The sequence below is a fragment of the Actinia tenebrosa genome, unplaced genomic scaffold (genome assembly GCF_029948245.1).
Source record: "Actinia tenebrosa isolate PJP-AT-01 unplaced genomic scaffold, QUT_ActTen_1.0 PGA_scaffold17__23_contigs__length_9995812, whole genome shotgun sequence".
NCBI classification, from domain to species: domain Eukaryota; kingdom Metazoa; phylum Cnidaria; class Anthozoa; order Actiniaria; family Actiniidae; genus Actinia; species Actinia tenebrosa.
The window spans coordinates 5,440,806-5,465,724 of record NW_028292577.1 but is presented as its reverse complement, the minus strand read 5'-3'; the positions used below and the strand labels follow the sequence as shown (position 1 = coordinate 5,465,724).

The following is a 24,919-nucleotide window of genomic DNA, read 5'->3' as shown; positions in this document are numbered from 1 at the left end:
ACCCATGGTTTTGATCGATTTTGGTCCATTTTCACACCTTTTGAAAAAAGTATGTATTACCACGACGATGCCAAAATAGGTCATTTTGGCATTTTAAGCAAAAAGCAGTACAATTAGCACATGGCCTTCATGATCGCATTTTGGGCCATTTCACAACAACTTTTGAAAATGAATAATGCATTAATTGATGAATGGATGCAAAATAGGCCCATTTTTGGCTAACTTGGGCAAAAAGAGCATGGACGATAGCCCAGGGTTGATTCGATTTGGGGACCATTTGTCACACCTTTTGAAAAGATATGTATTATCCATGACGGATGCAAAATAGGTCATTTTTGGCCATTTTTACGCAAAAAGCATGGACTATAGCCCATGGTTTTGATCGATTTGGGCCATTTTTTAACCTTTTGAAAAGATATGCATTTTTATGACCGATGCATAATAGGTCATTTTTGCTATTTTAAAGCAAAAAGCAGGACTATAGCTTATGGTTTTGATCGATTTGGGCCATTTCACAACCTTTGAAATGATATGCATTATTTGTGATGGATGCAAATAGGCCATTTTGGCTATTTTTGGGCAAAAGCTGGACTATAGCCCATGGTTTTGATCGATTTTGGGCCATTTTCACACCTTTTGAAAGATATGTATTATCCACGACGGATGCAAAATAGGTCATTTTTGGCCATTTTTAAGCAAAAGCAATGTACAATAGCCATGGTTTTGATCGATTTTGGGCCATTTTCACACCTTTTGAAAAGATATGCATTAGTTATGATGCATGCAACATAGGCCATATTTGGACAAACCAAGCAAGGACTATAGCCCATGGTTTTTTTTGACGATTTTGGGCCACGTTTTTCACACCTTTTTGAAAGTATGACATTATTATGAGGCGATTGCAAAATAGGCCAGTTTTGGCCATTTTTAAGAAAAAGAGCCAGGGACTATAGCCCTGGTTTGATCGATTTGAAGCCATTTTCTTTACACCTTTTGAAAAGATATGAAGTTTATGACGATGCATAATGAGGTCATTGTGGATATTTTAAGAAAAAGCCTGCATGGCTATAGCCTATGGGTTTGAATCGATTTTGCGCCATTTCACACCTTTTTGAAAAGATATGCATTATTTATGAGGGATTCAAAATAGGCCATTTTTGGCCATTTTTGGGCAAAAAGCATGGACTATAGCCCATGGATTTTGATCGGTTTGGGCCATTTTCACACCTTTTGAAAAGTATGCATTATTAGAGCGATGCACAATGAGGCCATTTTGGCCATTTTAGAAAAGAGATGGACTTATAGCCACTCCCCCCCCATGGCTTTGATCGATTTGAAGCCATTTTGACCACCTTTGAAAGATATGCATTGTTTATGACGATTTGCCATTTAATAGTCAGTTTTGGTATGTAAAGGCAAAAGCGGATATAGCCTATGGTTTTGATCGATTTGAGCCATTTCACACCTTTGAAAAGATATTGCAGATTTATGAGGGATTCAAAAATAGGCCATTTTGGCATTTTGGGCAAAAAAAGCATGGACCTATAGCCCATGGTTTTGAATCGATTTGGGCCATTTTCACACCTTTTGAAAAGATATGCATATTTATGATGGATGCAAATAGGCAATATTTGGAAAAAAGAATGGACTATAAGCCCATGGTTTTGATGATTTTGGCAATTTTCACCCTTTTGAAAAGTATGCTTATTATGAGCGATGCACAAATAGGCCATTTTTGGCCATTTTTAAGGAAAAGAAAAGAGCGAGGGACTATAGACCCATGGTTTGATCGATTTGAGCCATTTTACACCCTTGAAAAGATATGAATTGTTTAGGACCGATGAAAAGGTTCATGTTTGGCTATTTTAAAAACAAAAAGCATTGACTATAGCCTATGGTTTTGATTTCGATTTTGGGCCATTTTCACACCTTTTGAAATATATGGCATATTATGACTGAGGCAGAATAGGTATTTTTGTCCATTTTTAAGAAAAAGATGGACTATAACCCATGTTTGATCGATTGGGGCCATTTTCACACCTTTGAAAGGGATTGTATTATCCACGACGGATGCAAAATAGGTCATTTTCTGGCATTTTTTTTAAGACAAAAAGCAGTACATAGCCATGGTTTGAATCGATTTTGGGCCATTTCACCCTTTGAAAAGCTATGCATTATTTATTGATGAATGAAAATAGGGCCATATTGGACAAAACGCATGGCTATAGCCATGGTTTGATCGATTTTGGGCAATTTTTTCACCACCTTTTGAAAAGATAGCATATTATGAGCGATGCAAAATAGGCCATTTTGGCCATTTGTGGGGAAAAAAGAATGGACTATAGCCATGGTTTTTTGATCGATTTTGTGCCATTTTCCCACCTTTTGAAAAGATATGCATTATCCATGACGATGCAAAATAGGTCCATTTTGCTATTTTTGGGAAAAAAGCATGGACTCTATAGCCCATGGTTTTTGATCGATTTTGGGCCATTTTCACAACTTTTAGAAAAAGATAATGCATTATTTATGCATGAGGCAAAATACGGCCATTTTGGCTATTTTTGGGCAAAAGCATAGGGACTTATTAGCCCATTGTTGATCGATTTTGGGCCATTTTCACACTTTTGAAAAAAATAGCATTATTATGATGGTGCAAAAGGGGCCATATTTGGGTCACAAAGCATGGAATATAGCCATGGTTTTCATCGATTTTGGGCCACAATTTTTACACCTTTTGAATAGATATGTATTATCCATGAGGATGCAAAATAGGTCATTTTTGGCTATTTTTGGGAGAAAAAGCATGGACTATAGCCCATGGTTTGATCGATTTTGGGCCATTTTCACACCTTTGAAAGATATGCATTATCCATGAGGATGCAAAATAGGCATTTTTGCATTTTGGGCAAAAAGCATGGACTAGAAGACCATGGTTTTGATCGACTTTTGGACCATTTCACACCTTTTAAAAAGAATGCATTATTTATGATGGATGCAAATAGGCCATATTTTGGGTAAAAAGCATGGAATATAGCCCATGGTTTGATTAGATTTTTGGTCCATTTTCACACCTTTTGAAAAGATTATTGCATTCCATGACGTATGCAAAATAGGCATTTTTGGCCTATTTTTGGGCAAAAAGCATGGACTATAGCCATGTTTTGACGATTTTGGGCATTTTACACCTTTTGAAAAGATATGCATTATTTATGACCGGATGCATACATAGGTCCATTTTTGGGCTATTTTAAAGCAAAAAGCATGGACTATAGCTTATGGTTTTGATCGATTTTGGGCCATTTTCACACCCTTTTGAAATGATATGCATTATCCTGACGGATGCAAAATAGGTTCATTTTTGGCTATTTTTGGGCAAAAAGCATGGACTATAGCCATGGTTTTGATCGATTTTTGGGCCATTTTCACACCTTTTGAAAAGATATGCATTATTTATGATGGAGGCAAAATAGGCCATTTTTGGCTATTTTTTGGGCAAAAGCATGGACTATAGCCCATGGTTTTGAATCGATTTTGGGCCATTTTCACACCTTTGAAAAGATATGCATTATTTATGATGGATGCAAAATAGGCCATTTTTTGGCTATTTTTGGCAAAAAGCATGGACTATAGACCATGGTTTTGATCGATTTTGGGCCATTTTCACACCTTTTAAAAAGATATGCATTATTTATGATGGATGCAAAATAGGCCATATTTGGGTAAAAAGCATGGACTATAGCCCATGGTTTTGATCGATTTTGGGCCATTTTCACACCTTTTGAAAAGATATGCATTATCCATGACGGATGCAAAATAGGTCATTTTTGGCTATTTTTGGGCAAAAAGCATGGACTATAGCCCATGGTTTTGATCGATTTTGGGCCATTTTCACACCTTTTGAAAAGATATGCATTATCCATGACGGATGCAAAATAGGTCATTTTTGGCCATTTTTGAGCAAAAAGCATGGACTATAGCTCATGGTTTTTATCGATTTGAAGCCATTTTCACACCTTTTGAAAAGATATCTATTATCCATGAAGGATGCAAAATAGGTCATTTTTGGCCATATTAGGGGAAAAAGCATGGACTATAGCCCATGGTTTTGATCGATTTTGGGCCATTTTTACACCTTTTGAAAAGATATGCATTATCCATGACGGATGCAAAATAGGTCATTTTTGGCTATTTTTGGCAAAAAGCATGGACTATAGCCCATGGTTTTGATCGATTTTGGGCCATTTTCACACCTTTTGAAAAGATATGTATTATCCATGAAGGATGCAAAATAGGTCATTTTTTGCCATATTTGGGAAAAAAGCATTGACTATAGCCCATGGTTTTGATCGATTTTGGGCCATTTTCACACCTTTTGAAAAGATATGCATTATCCATGACGGATGCAAAATAGGTCATTTTTGGCTATTTTTGGGCAAAAAGCATGGACTATAGCTCATGGTTTTGATCGATTTTGGGCCATTTTCACACCCTTTGAAAAGATATGCATTATTTATGATGGAGGCAAAATAGGCCATTTTTGGCTATTTTTGGGCAAAAAGCATGGACTATAGCCCATGGTTTTCATCGATTTTGGGCCATTTTCACACCTTTTGAAAAGATATGCATTATTTATGATGGATGCAAAATAGGCCATTTTTGGGCAAAAAGCATGGACTATAGCCCATGGGTTTGATTTATTTTGGGCCATTTTTACACCTTTTGAAAGATATGTATTATCCATGACGGATGCAAAATAGGTCATTTTTGGCCATTTTAAGCAAAAAGCATGGACTATAGGCCATGGTTTTGATCGATTTTGGGCATTTTGACAACCTTTTAATAGATATGTATTATCCCATGAACGGATGCAAAATAGGTCATTTTTGGGCTATTTTTAAGCATAAAAGCATGGACTATAGCCCTATGGTTTTGGAGCGATTTTGGGCCTATTTTTACACCTTTTGAAAATGATATGCATGATCATCATGACGGATGCATAATAGGTCATTTTGGCCAGTTTTGGACAAAAGCAAAGCATGGACTATAGCCCATGGTTTTCATCGAGTTTGGGCTATTTTCACATCCTTTGAAAAGATATGCTATTATTCATGACGGATGCAATTATAGGTCATTTTTGGCTATTTTATGTGCAAAAAGCATGGACTATAGCCCATGGTTTTGCATCGATTTGGGCCATTTCACACCTTTTGAAAAGATATGCATTATCCTAGACGGATGCAAAATAGGTCATTTTTGGCTATTTTTGGGCAAAAAGCATGGACTATAGCCCATGGTTTTGATCGATTTGAAGCCATTTTTACACCTTTTGAAAAGATATGTACTATCCATGAAGGATGCAAAATAAGTCATTTTTTGCCATCTTTGGGGAAAAAGCATGGACTATAGCCCATGGTTTTGATCGATTTTAAGCCATTTTCACACCTTTTGAAAAGATATGTATTATCCATGACGGATGCAAAATAGGTCATTTTTGGGCATATTTGGGCAAAAAGCATGGACTATAGCCTATGGTTTTGATCGATTTTGGGCCATTTTCACACCTTTTGAAAAGATATGCATTATTATGATGGATGCAAAATAGGCCATTTTTGGCTATTTTTGGGCAAAAAGAATGGACTATAGCCCATGGTTTTGATCGATTTTTAGCCATTTTCACACCTTTTGAAAAGATATGTATTATCCATGACGGATGCAAAATAGGTCATTTTTTGCTATTTTTGGGCAAAAAGCATGGACTATAGCCCATGGTTTTGATCGATTTTGGACCATTTTCACACCTTTTGAAATGATATGCATTATTTATGATGGATGCAAAATAGGCCATTTTTGGCTATTTTTGGGCAAAAAGCATGGACTATAGCACATGGTTTTGATCGATTTTGGGCCATTTTCACACCTTTTGAAAAGATATGTATTATCCATGACGGATGCAAAATAGGTCATTTTTGGCTATTTTTGGGCAAAAAGCATGGACTATAGCCCATGGTTTTGATCGATTTTGGGCCATTTTCACACCTTTTGAAAAGATATGCATTATTTATGATGGATGCAAAAGAGGCCATTTTTGGGCAAAAAGCATGGACTATAGCCCATGGTTTTGATCGATTTTGGGCCATTTTCACACCTTTTAAAAAGATATGCATTATTTATGAGGGATGCAAAATAGGCTATTTTTGGCCATATTTGGGCAAAAAGCATGGACTATAGCCCATGGTTTTCATCGATTTTGGGCAATTTTCACAACTTTTGAGAAGATATGCATTATTTATGATGGATGCAAAATAGGCCATATTTGGGCAAAAAGCATGGACTATAGCCCATGGTTTTGATCTATTTTGGGCCATTTTTACACCTTTTGAAAAGATATGTATTATCCATGACGGATGCAAAATAGGTAATTTTTGGCCATTTTTAAGCAAAAAGCATGGATTAAAGCCCATGGTTTTGATCGATTTTGGGCCATTTTTACACCTTTTGAAATGATATGCATTATTTATGATGAATGCAAAATAGGCCATTTTTGGCTATTTTTGGGCAAAAAGCATGGACTATAGCCCATGGTTTTGATCGATTTTGGGCCATTTTCACACCTTTTGAAAAGATATGTATTATCCATGACGGATGCAAAATAGGTCATTTTTGGCTATTTTTGGGCAAAAAGCATGGACTATAGCCCATGGTTTTGATCGATTTTGGGCCATTTTCACACCTTTTGAAAAGATATGCATTATTTATGATGGATGCAAAATAGGCCATTTTTGGGCAAAAAGCATGGACTATAGCCCATGGTTTTGATTTATTTTGGGCCATTTTTACACCTTTTGAAAAGATATGTATTATCCATGACGGATGCAAAATAGGTCATTTTTGGCCATTTTTAAGCAAAAAGCATGGACTATAGCCCATGGTTTTGATCGATTTTGGGCCATTTTTACACCTTTTGAAAAGATATGCATTTTTTATGACCGATGCATAATAGGTCATTTTTGGCTATTTTAAAGCAAAAAGCATGGACTATAGCTTATGGTTTTGATCGATTTTGGGCCATTTTCACACCTTTTGAAATGATATGCATTATTTGTGATGGATGCAAAATAGGCCATTTTTGGCTATTTTTGGGCAAAAAGCATGGACTATAGCCCATGGTTTTGATCGATTTTGGGCCATTTTCACACCTTTTGAAAAGATATGTATTATCCATGACGGATGCAAAATAGGTCATTTTTGGCTATTTTTGGGCAAAAAGCATGGACTATAGCCCATGGTTTTGATCGATTTTGGGCCATTTACACACCTTTTGAAAAGATATGCATTATTTATGATGGATGCAAAATAGGCCATATTTGGGTAAAAAGCATGGACTATAGCCCATGGTTTTGATCGATTTTGGGCCATTTTTACACCTTTTGAATAGATATGTATTATCCATGACGGATGCAAAATAGGTCATTTTTGGCTATTTTTGGGCAAAAAGCATGGACTATAGCCTATGGTTTTGATCGATTTTGGGCCATTTTCACACCTTTTGAAATGATATGCATTATCCATGACGGATGCAAAATAGGTCATTTTTGGCCATTTTTAAGCAAAAAGCATGGACTATAGCCCATGGTTTTGATCGATTTTGGGCCATTTTTACACCTTTTGAAAAGATATGCATTTTTTATGACCGATGCATAATAGGTCATTTTTGGCTATTTTAAAGCAAAAAGCATGGACTATAGCTTATGGTTTTGATCGATTTTGGGCCATTTTCACACCTTTTGAAATGATATGCATTATTTATGATGGATGCAAAATAGGCCATTTTTGGCTATTTTTGGGCAAAAAGCATGGACTATAGCCCATGGTTTTGATCGATTTTGGGCCATTTTCACACCTTTTGAAAAGATATGTATTATCCATGACGGATGCAAAATAGGTCATTTTTGGCTATTTTTGGGCAAAAAGCATGGACTATAGCCCATGGTTTTGATCGATTTTGGGCCATTTACACACCTTTTGAAAAGATATGCATTATTTATGATGGATGCAAAATAGGCCATATTTGGGTAAAAAGCATGGACTATAGCCCATGGTTTTGATCGATTTTGGGCCATTTTTACACCTTTTGAATAGATATGTATTATCCATGACGGATGCAAAATAGGTCATTTTTGGCTATTTTTGGGCAAAAAGCATGGACTATAGCCTATGGTTTTGATCGATTTTGGGCCATTTTCACACCTTTTGAAATGATATGCATTATCCATGACGGATGCAAAATAGGTCATTTTTGGCCATTTTTAAGCAAAAAGCATGGACTATAGCCCATGGTTTTGATCGATTTTGGGCTATTTTTACACCTTTTGAAAAGATATGCATTGTTTATGACCGATGCATTATAGGTCATTTTTGGCAATTTTTGGGCAAAAAGCATGGACTATAGCCCATGGTTTTCATCGATTTTGGGCCATTTTCACACCTTTTGAAAAGATATGTATTATCCATGACGGATGCAAAATAGGTCATTTTTGGCTATTTTTGGGCAAAAAGCATGGACTATAGCCCATGGTTTTGATCGATTTTGGGCCATTTTCACACCTTTTGAAAAGATATGCATTATTTATGATGGATGCAAAATAGGCCATTTTTGGCTATTTTTGGGCAAAAAGCATGGACTATAGCCCATGGTTTTGATCGATTTTGGGCCATTTTCACACCTTTTGAAAACATATGTATTATCCATGACGGATGCAAAATAGGTCATTTTTGGCCATTTTTGAGCAAAAAGCATGGACTATAGCCCATGGTTTTGATCGATTTTGGGCCATTTTCACACCTTTTGAAAAGATATGCATTATTTATGATGGATGCAAAATAGGCCATTTTTGGCTATTTTAAAGGAAAAAGCATGGACTATAGACCATGGTTTTCATCGATTTTGGAACATTTTCACACCTTTTGAAAAGATATGTATTATCCATGACGGATGCAAAATAGGCCATTTTTGACCATTTTTGAGCAAAAAGCATGGACTATAGAACATGATTTTGATCGATTTGAAGCCATTTTCACACCTTTTGAAAAGATATGTATTATCCATGACGGATGCAAAATAGGTCATTTTTGGCCATATTTGGGCAAAAAGCATGGACTATAGCCTATGGTTTTGATCGATTTTGGGCCATTTTCACACCTTTTGAAAAGATATGCATTATTTATGATGGATGCAAAATAGGCCATTTTTGGGCAAAAAGCATGGACTATAGCCCATGGTTTTGATCGATTTTGGGCCATCTTCACATCTTTTGAAAAGATATGCATTATTTATGATGGATACAAAATAGGACATTTTTGGCTATTTTTGGGCAAAAAGCATGGACTATAGCCCATGGTTTTGATCGATTTTGGGCCATTTTCACACCTTTTGAAAAGATATGTATTATCCATGACAGATGCAAAATAGGTCATTTTTGGGCAAAAAGCATGGACTATAGCCCATGGTTTTCATCGATTTTGGGTCATTTTAACACCATTTTCACTGTTTACATTTTTGTAATGATATATTATATTTGTTTTCTTATTTTTGTCACAATTCTTTTTTTCATTTTGGGCTATAAATTCTTCGGGCCATAGCCTAAGCTCAGGGTGTATTGACACACTCCAAGAGGGGGGGGGGGGGGGGTACTCCCATATATGGACTATACAGGGATGATCCACTGAACAGGGTATGGTTTTTCGAGCTTCTTGTCATAAACAGGGTATGCGATTTCACTCAAGTTCCAAGTTGTTTCTGAGTTTCCTGTCATATTTAGGGTTTGTACTTTCGTATTGACCCAAACTGGTTATTATGGTTGTCAGAAAAACAATACGCGAGATGACATGATAATTGAAACAGGAACTCAGTGCAATAAATTATATCTTTTATCATAAACAGGGTCTACAAATTTGAGTTTTTTTATCATAAACAGGGTACACCTTTCAGAATCCCAGCGGAACACCCCTACCCAAATGTGGGTGGAGTACCCCCTCTCCCCCCACCCCCCCTGGCCGGCATACAAAGGCTATTGACATAAGAACGTTGCCCATGACAGAGGCTGCTAGGCTTTTATTGACACAGGGGTCCCCCCAGGGTAGGGCGTATTAACAATTTGGTCAGGCAAAGACTGGGAACGAGAGAGTTGGTCAAAGCAAAATGGCGGATTTGGAGAGAAGGTCAGAGGTGAAAAAGGTAAGGAATTTGACTCTTATTCAAGCCAAATACATATACAATTGTTTTTTTTAGTTACAAACCACGTCTACTGCTTTAAGTTTTATTTGCTTACAACTGCAGAAGAGATTATTAAACATATGAGTTAAACGTGTTGTAATGCATGCTCTGAAGTCAGGCAATAATTTTCTGACTTGAAGCTCATTTCCGTATTACCTATCAGTTATTGTGCTTAGAAATATGAAGCTCTCTCCTGTTATACTTTATATTATATCTCTGCTCCTTGTAAGGGGCCTATTGTCAATTTGATATGGCCCTTAAGAGGGACTGACAATTTTTTTTCAAAGATGGCAATAGCCACTCAGTATGCCCGGGCTGCCCCCGTTAGGGCAAGACATTGACATTGATAGGTGCATAATGCTGCGTTCATAATGTATGGCAGAGGGGAAGGGGATGTCCAGAATAATTCTTAAAACCCTCCTTAAAGTCATGCAAAAGAAATACCAACCCCCTGAAGCAAGGCTAAAAACCTTTCATCCAACAATTGTGCATCCCCCCATTTTTCTGATAAAAATTTGCCCATCCCCCCCTTTTTATAACCTACCAAAATTTTCCTGATTCCCCCTCAACTTCACCTGCCCCCCCCTGCTATACATTATGAACACAGCCTAAACGGGAGGTTTATAGATATCAAATACAACACTAGTTTATGAATATATCAAATTACTTCTTTTGACATTTTACATCATCCTCACAACCCAAACACTCTATTTTTAACATGGGATCCATAAATACATTTTTACATAATAAAATAAATCACAAACAGTCAAGATGGGTGCTGCTAAAAATGCAAAGTAGTAATAGAATTTTGGGTTTCCTGTGGTCCTAAAAAAAGCTTTTGGGCAGCCATTGTCGGCTAAGATTCATTCAGAGAGCTTCTGCAAATGAATGCTGTGAAAAAGATTGATAGAGTGCATGCACTAAAACCGTGAATATTAAATAGTACTAATTAGTACTATTTCATACAGAATCCTTTGTTTTCTATTGGTTAATTATCACTATTTAGTGCTAAAAATTAGTATTTGTTTCACGGATTTAGTGTGAGCACTCTATTTACATGAAGTTAAGGGAAACAAAGGTAGGCCATAGAGGGCCATAGGTAGGTTTTCGGCACATCCACTACCACTACTACTACTCCTACTTATTACTACTTCTATTAACAATAAATTACACTATAATAAAATCTACACTTTATACATACATGCACATACATGTATAAAGTTTTAATATGAGAACTTTCAAAACATCACAAGTATCTATAAATTCCAAATTGTACATTGTGCAATTTTTTGTTTATAATACACTCGACAAAATTGAGCAACTTAATTGGGACTCTACAGAGTACAATTTGGGATTTAATTGTACTCCTCTTGTCCAATCAAAATCGAGTAATTTTGTTGAGTTTATTGTAATAAAATAAACTTTTTTTCCAGGTTCTAAATTGCCCTTCCTTCTTTTTTTAGTTTATGCAGCACAATGTAACGATTCTGGGTAAGTCTGCTTTAATAATATAAAATGATAGAATGAAATTGTGGGAATGTGTAGTTCCAGAAATTATCCCAACTTCACTTACCCCCACAGAGGAATTTTTTTCAGACCCCCTTCCCATAAATCAGGAAAATTTATTAAGAGAGGATGTCAGCAAAAATCGACCAAAATCAAATTTTGCCGGCAACAGCCAAAAAATCGAATTCGTTCATATTTTGGCATTAGGAATACCTTGATGCGATATAAACCGTGGTATACTTCATTTGCCAAAATATCGCTTTATTTCCGAGAAAAACGAGAAAAACAAATTCGTGCATAATTGACTCTCTGAGAGAGTCAAAATATACTCCAACTTTGGGGGCCTCGCGCGCCTTTGCAAAAATATCTACAGACTCAATCTTGGGAAATTATTTGGGATAGTGTTTTAACATTAAAAAGATGGAATTTCACGGTGTTCGAATAAATTCATAGTGGCGAAAAATATTTATTCACCAGGGTACTTTGACTTCGCGTCAAAAATGAGGAATTTTCAAAAAATGATTTATCCGTGTGCTAAATAAAATAAAACGTTGATATTAAGAAATTGAAAAGCTAAAATAATGTTCTAATCGTGGGTGAAGTCATTTTTGGGGGTTTTTGTTCTGCGATGAGAAATAAAATCTAAAAGTTACAGAAATTTTGAAGAGCTCAGACGGTCGGCCAAATCAAAGCGATTGACAAATTTGCATAACTTTTTGGATTTTTAAATCTTAATTTGGCTAAGTATCATAAAAACATCATCAGCATACAAGTTCAATGTAATATAATGACAAATACCGCAAGAATTTCGTTTTTACATTTGATTTTACCTAGAATTTAACAACAATTTATGCCCGGGAACTTCTGTTTACAATCATTTAGTGACTGAGCGGCAGGGCTGAAATGTGTAACGCGACAGATTTAGTTTTTGCAATTTAAAAATAAAGTCTTTTTCTTTTCAATTTCAGAGAAATAAAAGTATTTATTTGTTTGTTTGTCTCTTTAATTTTTCAAGAGAAATCGAAAAATGATTCAACCCCCGTTTCAATGACTTTTTTCGAGTGGGAAATTGATTACAATACAAAAACTAACTTCAGGGGAGACTTTGATAGATGACTGACACATGAAATTAAATTGCCGCAATTCTTTTGTATAATGCCGCAAACAACATCCATTCTTCAGTCATTAACGCTTTTATCCACGTTATGATTTGCTAACTTTATTTCCATGGAAGTTTGTTGCTCCTTTAAATCGATTATTGGTGGATTATGTGGTTATAGCAGAAAAGATAGGACGCAAGATGCTCTCGTTGTTCCCTTGCTTTCATGCACTAAGGATATAGCTCGACACAAGACTTTGTTTGGTTTCTCTGGATTTGAAAGTGAATTCGATTTGATTCTTGGTCGTGCAGGACAGTTCAGACGACCAAAAGAAATAAATGATTGGACGATATGTCCCCATCATCGCTCAATACTTGGACTAGGGTGGACAAGGGGCTCTAGTACTAGATGTAGAGTTCCCGCATCGATCTCAAATCATGGCCAATCAAAATCGAAGTGGCCAAAGAGCGACAAGGGCATTGGAAAAGACGAGTCGGAATTGATATTCAAGAAAACAGGAACTTTTATTCCATCTGGAGCAGGTAACGTTTTTGCATGCTTATGATTTCTTCTCAAAACGCATGTTTCTATATCAGTCCCGTTAGCAGGGCCGTAACTAGGGGGGGGGGGGGGGGTGCTCATCCATCTCCTTTTTTTTTGTGTGTGTGTGGTTCTGCTTTCTTCTGGTTACCTTTTTATTATTATTTTTTTTATTATTATTTATTTTTGTTCTGCTTTCTTAAAAGAAACGATCAATGGTCCGATTTTCATGCACCCTCCCTGTAAAAGTTCTGGTTACGGCCCTGGAAGTAGTATTTTAAGTCGTAGTGTGCATTGTTTGGCAGGTATCTGCGTGAGTTGCAGGAAAAAAATAAGAGAGATGGTCAGTAATATTGACACACAGAAATCTAGAAGTTCGTTTGTAGATGAGGAATGCATTGACGCGGAAACAGAGACACTCGAAAAACTAAAGCATTTGAGAATAGAGGTAGGTCTGCCAATCTAAGCCTTTATTTAAAAAGGTGCTAAAATAATCCAATCCATCCTTCTCATTCCATCTATTGTATATCCAACCAACCAACCAACCATCCATCTATCCAATCTCATTCCATCCATTCTTCTATATCTTCTATATTCCTTTTATATTCCATCCATTCTTCTATATCCCATCTATTCCATTCCCTTCATCACATTCCAGTCTATCCATCCATTTCAGCCAATCCTCCATACATCCATCCCTCCATCCAACCGTCTATCTCAGACCCGCATCAAGGCCCACAGCTTAGAAATATGGGAAGGGGAGAGGGGGGGGAAGGTGGGAGACAAAACAACTTTTTTTCCGGAAGACCATAATATACTCGCCTAATATACTCAACTTTGCCTTGTACCTTTTTTTTAAAAAATAGAAGAAGCTGAGTGGGGGGTGGACCTGAATTTATCACATTCCATGCACCCTTATTCCAATTTATTCATACACCCACTTAAAAAATATAAAGATTTATATTTCTTTTCCCGGTTTTAGGAAAAGAGGAGTAAAGAGCAAAACGAAGAAGAAGAAAAAGAAGAGGAGGTGTTCTTTAAACAGCCATTACCTTTAAGTCCAACAAATATTTCAATGTCTTCTACGTGGACGAATACGCCAGTGAGTCAATATCACGAAGAGGACATTTCTAGTGTAACTGTTGACGGTTCTTTTCTTTTCGATTTGTCACCAAGAGAAAAACTCAATGCTTATTTAGCATCAAGAGATGTTAGTCCTGTCCGCTTTGTGCTAGCAACCCCATGGGACGAGGCATCTGAACGCTCGAGACGTTATTACAAAAGAAAAGGAAAACAAGTGGTTGCTTCATGCTTAGAGGAAGTTGCTCCTGGGCAGTCCGACAAGATCTTTGATTCTTTAGCAAAATCCAATCTTAAACATGGCGATACTACTTTTGATTTTTCATTGATGGAAGCCCTTTGTGAATGTTACAATAATGCCAATCATTGGAGCACTAGAAGACAGATCCTCTCCCTTATGGCAGATAAAGTAAGCTTCAATGATTTAAAGAGATGGATACCCGACATATCGATGTACCGCCTTAAAATAGCGCGGCATCATCGTTTACTTCATGGTCGAGGTTCTGTTCTCTCGCCCGTAAAGAATACGCGCATGTATATAAAACCCGAGAAACTAGAGCACTTTTTGACATTCATTACGAGCTCTCACATAGTTCAAGATTTACCTTTCGGAGAAAGAGTACTCAAGTTGTCGTCAGGCTGTGAGCTAAAAGTTCCAAATGTGGTTCGAACTCTCATACCGGAACAAATAATACGTCAATACCAAAGTTACTGCTCGGAAACAGGTTTTGACCCAGTAAGCCGTAGCACATTGCTCAGGATCCTCAGTGCCTGCTCTGCGTCCGTCCGCAAATCCCTTCAAGGGCTGGACTATTTTTCAGCAAATGGAGCCCAGTCCTTTGATGATCTAGAAGACGTGGTGGAGACACTTGGGGATAGTTATGGAAAGGGACTAACGTGGGCGAACATGACTAATGAAAAGCTAAAACAAGCGAAACGATACCTTAAAAGCGATTATAAGGTAAAACTGAGTTTTAAAACTCAAGTATTAAAGCTAACACCACAACAAACACAAGAAAACTGACAAGACAAAAAACAAACAAACAAACAAACAAACAAACAAAAAATGAAAAAAGAAAGACAAGAAGTTAATGCATTTTCCTCCTCCTGACGACTATCTTTTTATTTTATTTTAGGTGCATGTTTCAAAAAACTCGGTGGTTGCCGATCACTGCAGAGTGTTCGCTCTCAGTTCCCCTGACGACCCCTGCTTCGAAAAGTGTTGTGATCACGAACATAATCTAAAATGTGATAGATGCAGCATCTTCCCTAGTGCTCTTGAAGAAATACGTTCAGCCATTAAAGGCGTTGACTGCTCATTAGAAGAAAGAGAAGAGATGGAGTATACCATAGATCAATCTGCTCAAAATATCGATGCGTGGAAAGCTCATCTTCTTCGAACCATCAACCAGGATACCGCAAAACATGAAATATTGAAAAATATGGATGATCAATCAGTGGTTCTTGTATCTGATTGGGCCATGAAATTCGTACCGCGAAAGTTTCGCGAAAGCCAAAGAGATTGGTTTGGAAAGCGCGGGATTTCCTGGCACCTTACAGTTGCTGTAACGAAACCAAAGGATAATGACATAAACATGTTGACTTTTGTTCATGTTTTTGAAAGCTGTACTCAGGATAGTCCCACAGTCTTGGCTATTTTCGATGATGTCCTCCAGCAACTCAAGAGTATTTTATCAAGTGTAAAGTTTGTCTACATGAAACAAGATAACGCTGGATGCTATCATTCGGCACCAACTATGCTTGCTATAAAGCACATTGCTACGAAACACGGAATCTGCCTTTCTCGGATCGACTTTTCGGATCCACAAGGAGGGAAAGGCGCATGTGATCGAAAGGCCGCGAACATCAAAAATCACATGAAAAGATATTTGGACTCAGGCCATGATATCGAAACAGCCAAACAAATGAAACAAGCAATTGAGTCATCTGGAGGCATACCGGGCGTAACAGTGACTTTGTGTGGCCCACAATCTACATCAGGCTTCAAATCTGTCAAATTTGATGGAATTAGCTATATTAACAATATCCAATACAGCGAAGAGGCAATGAAAATGTGGAGAGCCTATGAAATTGGTCCTGGGAAATCCATCAATTGGAATGACCTAAGTCTCCCAACCGGCATACCCAAACTAAACAAAACGTCGGATGATAATAGCAACAAAATCTTATTTGTTCCTGTAAAACCCCGAAAAGGCCCAAAAAGTTCAAAATTAGAGAGCAAAGATGATGCCAGTGACGATGATGATGAAGGTAATAGCATTGATGATTGTTATGATAATGATGATGACAATGATGATGGCGATGCTGGTGGTAATGCTGATTGTGGCAAAGGCGACGCTGAGGATCTACAGGCAGATGCTGATAAAAAGCTGTTCTGTTGTCCAGAGGAGGGCTGTACAAAGTCGTTTCAGCGGTATTCTTCACTTGAAAAACATCTGGACATTGGAAAACACAAGTATTCCCTTGAACTTCAGACATTTTATGACAAATCAATGATAGGTTGCGCCTCAAAACTCGAAAAGGGGATGAGTGAAGTTCCAACATTCCCTCAGCCAGACACGCTTGAATCAGAAAATAGTATGGCACATTCAGTACTTCCGATGGGTTGGGCCTTGAAGTCTACAGGAAAGAGGAAAAGGTTTACTGAAACCCAAAAAAACTATCTCATGGAAGTCTTTAAAAATGGTGAATTAACTGGGCAAAAAGCAGATCCACGAACTGTATCTAAGTCAATGAGAAAAGCCAAAAATGCTGATGGCTCTTGCATGTTCCGGAAAGAGGATTTTCTATCTTCTCAGCAAATTTCCAATTTTTTTTCTCGCTTAGCAAAAGCAAAAAATCTAGACTCTTATGAAAAAGATGTAATGGGAGGAAATGTTGGAGAAATTGTGAACAGAGATGTGCAAGAACTGACGGATGAAGTGATGAATGCAATTACTCTTCAACACCCAATAATGTATCACACTTACGACATCTGCAAAATGTCTTCACAATCAAAACTTCCAAGATTCTCTATTGCCATGCTGAAAGATATTTGTGCTGCTTTCGAACTTGATATATCCAGTATTACAGTCAATCGCAAAATGCCGTACATCGATATTCTCAATGAACTTGTCAGGCAATGTAGTTGTGCAAGCAGTACATAAAACTATAGTCCAGCCTTGTAGCCGGTTTATTTCGAAAGCAGGTATAGTCCGCGCTTTAGAAGTCGAATCAATTATATGGTTACTTAATTGTCGTATACTTAACTATGATATGCCTGGTTGAATCAGATTTCTGTGATTGCTGTATTTATATATACAAATACAGCAATATGTAGAGACTTTAACTAAAATAATGATAAATCAAGTTTTTTCTAGTATACTCGATAAGAGTATTGCTTGAAAAAATATAGGCAGATGATAGTGACAAAATTGCTGCAAACGTCAATTTTTTCCGATTGATAAAACAACGGTTAAAGTCTGTTGTGAAGAATTATTCAACTCGGAACTTGTCTCAGATCTAGGACTGGGACTATGCGTTTAGGATTATGATCACAAGCCGGTTGAATCCGATTTAAACGGTTTGATTGCCTTCGATCTCTCATTCAGATTCTCACTCGAAAAAAGTCGATTTTCGATTTCTCTTGAAAAATTAAAGAGACAAACAAACAAATAAATACTTTTATTTCTCTGAAATTGAAAAGAAAAAGACTTTATTTTTAAATTGCAAAAACTAAATCTGTCGCGTTACACATTTCAGCCCTGCCGCTCAGTCACTAAATGATTGTAAACAGAAGTTCCCGGGCATAAATTGTTGTTAAATTCTAGGTAAAATCAAATGTAAAAACGAAATTCTTGCGGTATTTGTCATTATATTACATTGAACTTGTATGCTGATGATGTTTTTATGATACTTAGCCAAATTAAGATTTAAAAATCCAAAAAGTTATGCAAATTTGTCAATCGCTTTGATTTGGCCGACCGTCTGAGCTCTTCAAAATTTCTGTAACTTTTAGATTTTATTTCTCATCGCAGAACAAAAACCCCCAAAAATGACTTCACCCACGATTAGAACATTATTTTAGCTTTTCAATTTCTTAATATCAACGTTTTATTTTATTTAGCACACGGATAAATCATTTTTTGAAAATTCCTCATTTTTGACGCGAAGTCAAAGTACCCTGGTGAATAAATATTTTTCGCCACTATGAATTTATTCGAACACCGTGAAATTCCATCTTTTTAATGTTAAAACACTATCCCAAATAATTTCCCAAGATTGAGTCTGTAGATATTTTTGCAAAGGCGCGCGAGGCCCCCAAAGTTGGAGTATATTTTGACTCTCTCAGAGAGTCAATTATGCACGAATTTGTTTTTCTCGTTTTTCTCGGAAATAAAGCGATATTTTGGCAAATGAAGTATACCACGGTTTATATCGCATCAAGGTATTCCTAATACCAAAATATGAGCGAATTCGATTTTTCGGCTGTTGCCGGCGTATGGTCGATTTTTGCTGACATCCTCTCTTAAGATCTCAGCCTCTAATATGCTCACTCCCTCTGAAAAAAAATCCCTGGAAGGCTTTCCTAGAGGAATTGTTTTGGGGGACAAAACAGTAGGCCGTCTTTTCTTCTGCAAAAAAAAAAACATCCATTGTTTTGTCTCCCAGAACAATTCCTCTTGGGACTCAGTGTAAGGGGTATATACACCTATTTCGAAAATCGTTGTCGCACCAAGAGCCTCAAGTAACAAGCCAAGGCTCCAGAGAACGTCGGTACTTTTAATTATAATTGATTTATTCATGGTTCATGCAAGTGGCTATAGCTCTCCACTAATTATCATCTCAAGCAGCCTTGCTTGGAGCAATTGGTGAAGTCAATAAATGAAAATGCACCATGAATAAACTAATTACAGCTAAAAGTAACAGCATTCTCTGCAGTCTTGGCTTGTTGCTTGAGGCTTTTGGTGCGACAGCGATTTCTGAAATAGGTGTATATAGGTTATATAAGGCTTTACATCATCACCAGTTATTACAGAAGAAACAATAGAATCTGGTTTGATCTGATTTACACAAGAAAGAATTTAGTTTCCCAGGAGGAAATGATTATTTTGCTGCCGTCATGTGATGGTGCAAAGCCTCTATATAAGATTGTTATAGAGATTTTATTGTGGAGTTGTTAATGTTAAGGAATTGAACTTTTTCACCTACATTTTATTTTCAGTTTTATTTTATTTTCATCATAACAAGTTCCACATAACCTGAGGCATCTCTTACATCCACCTTTGGGAATTTGATCAAAGGAAGACAAGAAACCCAGAAGTCTTGCAGGCTCTGTTATTTGGGTATGTTGTTCAAAGACAAAACAAAAAAAGACTATGCACCATTTTCCATACATCAGTTCACTGGTCAAATACAAAGCATTCATTCACCATTTTCCATACATCAGTTCACTGGTCAAACACAAAGCATTCATTCACCATTCTCCATACATCGGTTCACTGATCATATACAAAGCATTCATTCACCATTTTCCATACATCGGTTCACTGATCATATACAAAGCATTCATTCACCATTTTCCATATATCGATTCACTGGTCAAATACAAAGCATTCATTCACCATTCTCCATACATCGGTTCACTGATCATATACAAAGCATTCATTCACCATTTTCCATACATCGGTTCACTGGTCAAATACAAAGCATTCATTCACCATTTTCCATATATCGATTCACTGGTCAAATACAAAGCATTCATTCACCATTCTCCATACATCGGTTCACTGGTCAAATACAAAGCATTCATTCACCATTCTCCATATATCGATTCACTGGTCAAACACGAAGCATTCATTCACCATTTTCCATATATCGATTCACTGGTCAAATACAAAGCATTCATTCACCATTATCCATACATCGGTTCACTGATCATATACAAAGCATTCATTCACCATTTTCCATACATCGGTTCACTGGTCAAATACAAAGCATTCATTCACCATTTTCCATATATCGATTCACTGGTCAAATACAAAGCATTCATTCACCATTCTCCATACATCGGTTCACTGATCATATACAAAGCATTCATTCACCATTTTCCATACATCGGTTCACTGGTCAAATACAAAGCATTCATTCACCATTTTCCATATATCGATTCACTGGTCAAATACAAAGCATTCATTCACCATTCTCCATACATCGGTTCACTGGTCAAACACAAAGCATTCATTCACCATTCTCCATACATCGGTTCACTGGTCAAATACAAAGCACTCAGTCGAGGCTACAAGATTCAAATTTGAATAACCCTTTGAAAGTACCTTGGCACCTCGCTTCAGTGCTTTACATGTTTGACCAGTATACCAGTTTAAAAAGAAGGTTATTTGAAGTGCACTTCTTGGGCTCTTTTTTTTGCAGTCAAACTATTTTTGATGTACGCCACCAACCAACAATCCTCATGGAATAAAGGTCTTCCAAGGTCTCTACACTGGTCCAGTTTATCACTTGTGTCTTGCCATCGTCGATTGAGAGTTTTGACAACATAGTTAATGTCATGTGCGGAGTCTTCTTCAATGGCTGGGTGTAGCTGCTTGGTCAAAGTGTTGATCTTGTCCATGTAGCGTTGCTTGATGTCACGTTCTTCGCATTTGACCTGTGATGCAACAAGAATGAATATCATGGTTAGTGTTTTTTAGTTTTTGGTTGAAGCTTTCCCCACTCTTTTGTAGTTAGTTTTTAATTATTTGTTTAATTGTTTTTCTTTTCTTTGTGTTGTTGTTTGTCTTTAATTCCTTGTCATTTTGGTCTTTCTGTTTGTTTGTGTTTGTATATTTACTTGTTTGTGTTGATTTGTTTTTCCTTGTTTTTGTTTTGTTTCTTTTTAGTTTGTTTTGTATTTACTTGATTCTGTGTTTTTGTTTTAGTTTTTCGTTTGTGTTTTATTTTTGTTTGTATTTATTATTATTATTTTTTAGTTTGTTGTGTTGTCTGTTGCGTCGTTTCATTGTGTTTTTGTTTTTAAACATACCTTTTACCTCCTATTTACGTTCCATTTACGTCCCATTTAAGTCTTTCTTTATAGAAGTCTTGCTAAAGAAATTAAACTTTTGCGACGCCATTTTGAATCACACAGGAAGCCCAACACGATCACAGGAAGCCCGACACGACCACAGGAAGCCCGACATGACCGCAGGAAGCCTAAAATTAAGATTGACATCGATTGACACATATAATGTTTGATTAAGATTATTATAAATATCTCTCTATTCTCAAGCCAAACTTACAAATTTACCAGATAATACAACAGTTAGATACTCTACAGAACCTACCTTACTAACGGCAAATATTCCTCTTGTATTTAGTTTTTTCAAAATAAAGGTGATTCTTATTCGTACTAATTATTAGACTAGATATTTTGGAGGATTCTAACCTTGTCCTTTTACTCATATTATTGTAATGACTAACCGTCACCCGGTTAGCTCAGTTGGTAAGAGCGTCGGTCTGTTGTGCGGGAGGTCGTGGTTCAAGCCTCGGCTGGACCAACACTCAGGGTCTTAAAATGACTGAGGAGAATGCTGCCTTTGTAATTGTATCTGCAAATGGTTAGATCTTCAAGTCTTCTCGGGACTTAAGGACTTAAAACCGTAGGCCCTGTCTCCCAACCCTTCCTAACCTACAGTAAATGGGGGACATAAAAGAACCACTGAGAACGTAAAAAGAAGCCCAATAAGATGATGAATAGCCCAATAAGATGATGAATAGCCCAATAAGATGACGAATAGCCCAATAAGATGATGAATAGCCCAATAAGATGACGAATAGCCCAATAAGATGATGAATAGCCCAATAAGATGATGAATAGCCCATTAAGATGACGTATAGCCCAAAAACACGAATAGCGCAATAAGATGACGAATAGCCCAATAAGATGATGAATAGCCCAATAAGATGACGACTAGCCCAATAAGATGACGAATAGCCCAATAAGATGACGAATAGCCCAATAAGATGACGAATAGCCCAATAACATTATGAATAGCCCAATAACATGATGAATAGCCCAATACGATGATGAATAGCCCAATAAGATGATGAATAGCCCAATAAGATGATGAATAGCCCAATAAGATGATGAATAGCCCAATAAGATGATGAATAGCCCAATAAGATGATGAATAGCTCAATAAGATGACGAATAGCCCAATAAGATGACGAATAGCCCAATAACACTAATAGCCCAATAAGATGACGAATAGCCCAATAAGATGATGAATAGCCCAATACGATGATGAATAGCCCAATAAGATGATGAATAGCCCAATAAGATGATGAATAGCCCAATAGGATGACGAATAGCCCAATAAGATGATGAATAGCCCAATAAGATGACGAATATCCCAATAAGATGACGAATAGCCCAATAAGATGACGAATAGCCCAATAAGATGACGAATAGCCCAATAAGATGATGAATAGCCCAATAAGCATGACGAATATCCCAATAAGATGACGAATAGCCCAATAATATGACGAATAGCCCAATAAGATGACGAATAGCCCAATAGGATGATGAATAGCCCAATAAGATGACGAATAGCCCAATAAGATGACGAATAGCCCAATAAGATGATGAATAGCCCAATAAGATGATAAATAGCCCAATAAGATGATGAATAGCCCAATAAGATGATGAATAGCTCAATAAGATGACGAATAGCCCAATAAGATGACGAATAGCCCAATAACACTAATAGCCCAATAAGATGATGAATAGCCCAATAAGATGATGAATAGCCCAATAAGATGACGTATAGCCCAATAGGATGACGAATAGCCCAATAAGATGACGAATAGGCCAATAAGATGACGAATAGCCCAATAAGATGAAGAATAGCCCAATAAGATGACGAATAGCCCAATAAGATGACGAATAGCCCAATAAGATGACGAATAGCCCAATAAGATGACGAATAGCCCAATAAGATGACGAATAGCCCAATAAGATGACGAATAGCCCAATAAGATGACGAATAGCCCAATAAGATGATGAATAGCCCAATACGATGATGAATAGCCCAATAAGATGATGAATAGCCCAATAAGATGATGAATAGCCCAATAGGATGACGAATAGCCCAATAAGATGATGAATAGCCCAATAAGATGATGAATAGCCCAATAAGATGACGAATTGCCCAATAAGACGAATAGCCCAATAAGATGATGAATAGCCCAATAAGACGAATAGCCCAATAAGATGATGAATATCCCAATAAGATGATGAATACCCCAATAAGATGAGGAAAAGCCCAATAACACTAATAGCGCAATAAGATAATGAATAGCCCAATAAGACGAATAGCCCAATAAGATGATGAACAGCCCAATTAGATGATGAATAGCCCAATAAGATGATGAATAGCCCAAATTTTTAATAGCCCAATAGGATGATGAATAGCACAATAAGAGGAATAGCCCAATAAGATGACGAATAGCCCAATAAGATGATGAATAGCCCAATAAGATGAGGAATAGCCCAATAAGATGAGGAATAGCCCAATAAGATGAGGAATAGCCCAATAAGATGACGAATAGCCCAATAAGATGACGAATAGCCCAATAAAATGACGAATAGCCCAATAAGATGACGAATAGCCCAATAAGATGACGAATAGCCCAATAAGATGACGAATAGCCCAATAAGATGACGAATAGCCCAATAAGATGACGAATAGCCCAATAAGATGACGAATAGCCCAATAAGATGACGAATAGCCCAATAGGATGACGAATAGCACAATAGGATGACGAATAGCCCAATAAGATGACGAATATCCCAATAAGATGACGAATAGCCCAATAAGATGACGAATAGCCCAATAAGATGACGAATATCCCAATAAGATGACGAATAGCCCAATAAGATGACGAATAGCCCAATAAGATGACGAATAGCCCAATAGGATGACGAATAGCCCAATAAGATGACGAATAGCCCAATAAGATGACGAATAGCCCAATAAGATGACGAATAGCCAAATAACACTAATAGCCCAATAAGATGATGAATAGCCCAATAAGATGATGAATAGCCCAATAAGATGATGAATAGCCCAATAACACGAATAGCCCAATAAGATGATGAATAGCCCAATAAGATGATGAATAGCCCAATAAGATGGCGAATACCCCAATAAGATGATGAATAGCCCAATAAGATGATGAATAGCCCATTAAGATGACGTATAGCCCAAAAACACGAATAGCGCAATAAGATGACGAATAGACCAATAAGATGACGAATAGCCCAATAAGATGACGAATAGCCCAATAAGATGACGAATAGCCCAATAAGATGATGAATAGCCCATTAAGATGACGTATAGCCCAAAAACACGAATAG

General features: G+C 36.9%; 1 protein-coding gene and 2 long non-coding RNA genes across 4 annotated transcripts; 2 read left to right on the top strand and 1 right to left on the bottom strand.

Moving 5' to 3' along the window:
* The first annotated feature begins 10,186 nt into the window (after nucleotides 1–10,186).
* Nucleotides 10,187–21,764, top strand: LOC148910336 (uncharacterized). Of its 2 annotated transcripts, none has more exons than XR_016120108.1 (5): nucleotides 10,187–10,237; nucleotides 11,740–11,767; nucleotides 19,727–19,847; nucleotides 20,935–21,197; nucleotides 21,650–21,764. It is a non-coding gene; the product is annotated as an uncharacterized LOC148910336 (long non-coding RNA). The 2 variants fall into 2 exon arrangements; XR_016120107.1 differs by having other exon boundaries at nucleotides 11,710–11,767.
* Nucleotides 11,913–17,669, top strand: LOC148910338 (uncharacterized). The gene is made up of 4 exons (XM_089031975.1): nucleotides 11,913–13,424; nucleotides 13,728–13,870; nucleotides 14,405–15,463; nucleotides 15,639–17,669. The coding sequence occupies exons 1-4, from the start codon at nucleotides 13,010–13,012 to the stop codon at nucleotides 17,667–17,669; spliced, it is 3,648 nt and encodes a 1,215-aa protein (XP_088888101.1). The 5' UTR covers nucleotides 11,913–13,009.
* LOC148910337 (uncharacterized) lies at nucleotides 19,715–21,694 on the bottom strand. The gene is made up of 2 exons (XR_016120109.1): nucleotides 21,545–21,694; nucleotides 19,715–21,169 (listed from the first exon to the last, which is right to left on the bottom strand). It is a non-coding gene; the product is annotated as an uncharacterized LOC148910337 (long non-coding RNA).
* Nucleotides 21,765–24,919: the final 3,155 nt, after the last annotated feature.

Excerpts from the sequence above, each read along its gene's own strand:
- LOC148910338 (XM_089031975.1), top strand. The coding sequence starts at position 13,010 with ATGGAAGTTTGTTGCTCCTTTAAATCGATTATTGGTGGATTATGTGGT. Across the intron at positions 13,871-14,404 it reads TAAAGCATTTGAGAATAGAG|GAAAAGAGGAGTAAAGAGCA; the intron begins GTAGGTCTGCCA and ends TCCCGGTTTTAG. Across the intron at positions 15,464-15,638 it reads ACCTTAAAAGCGATTATAAG|GTGCATGTTTCAAAAAACTC; the intron begins GTAAAACTGAGT and ends ATTTTATTTTAG.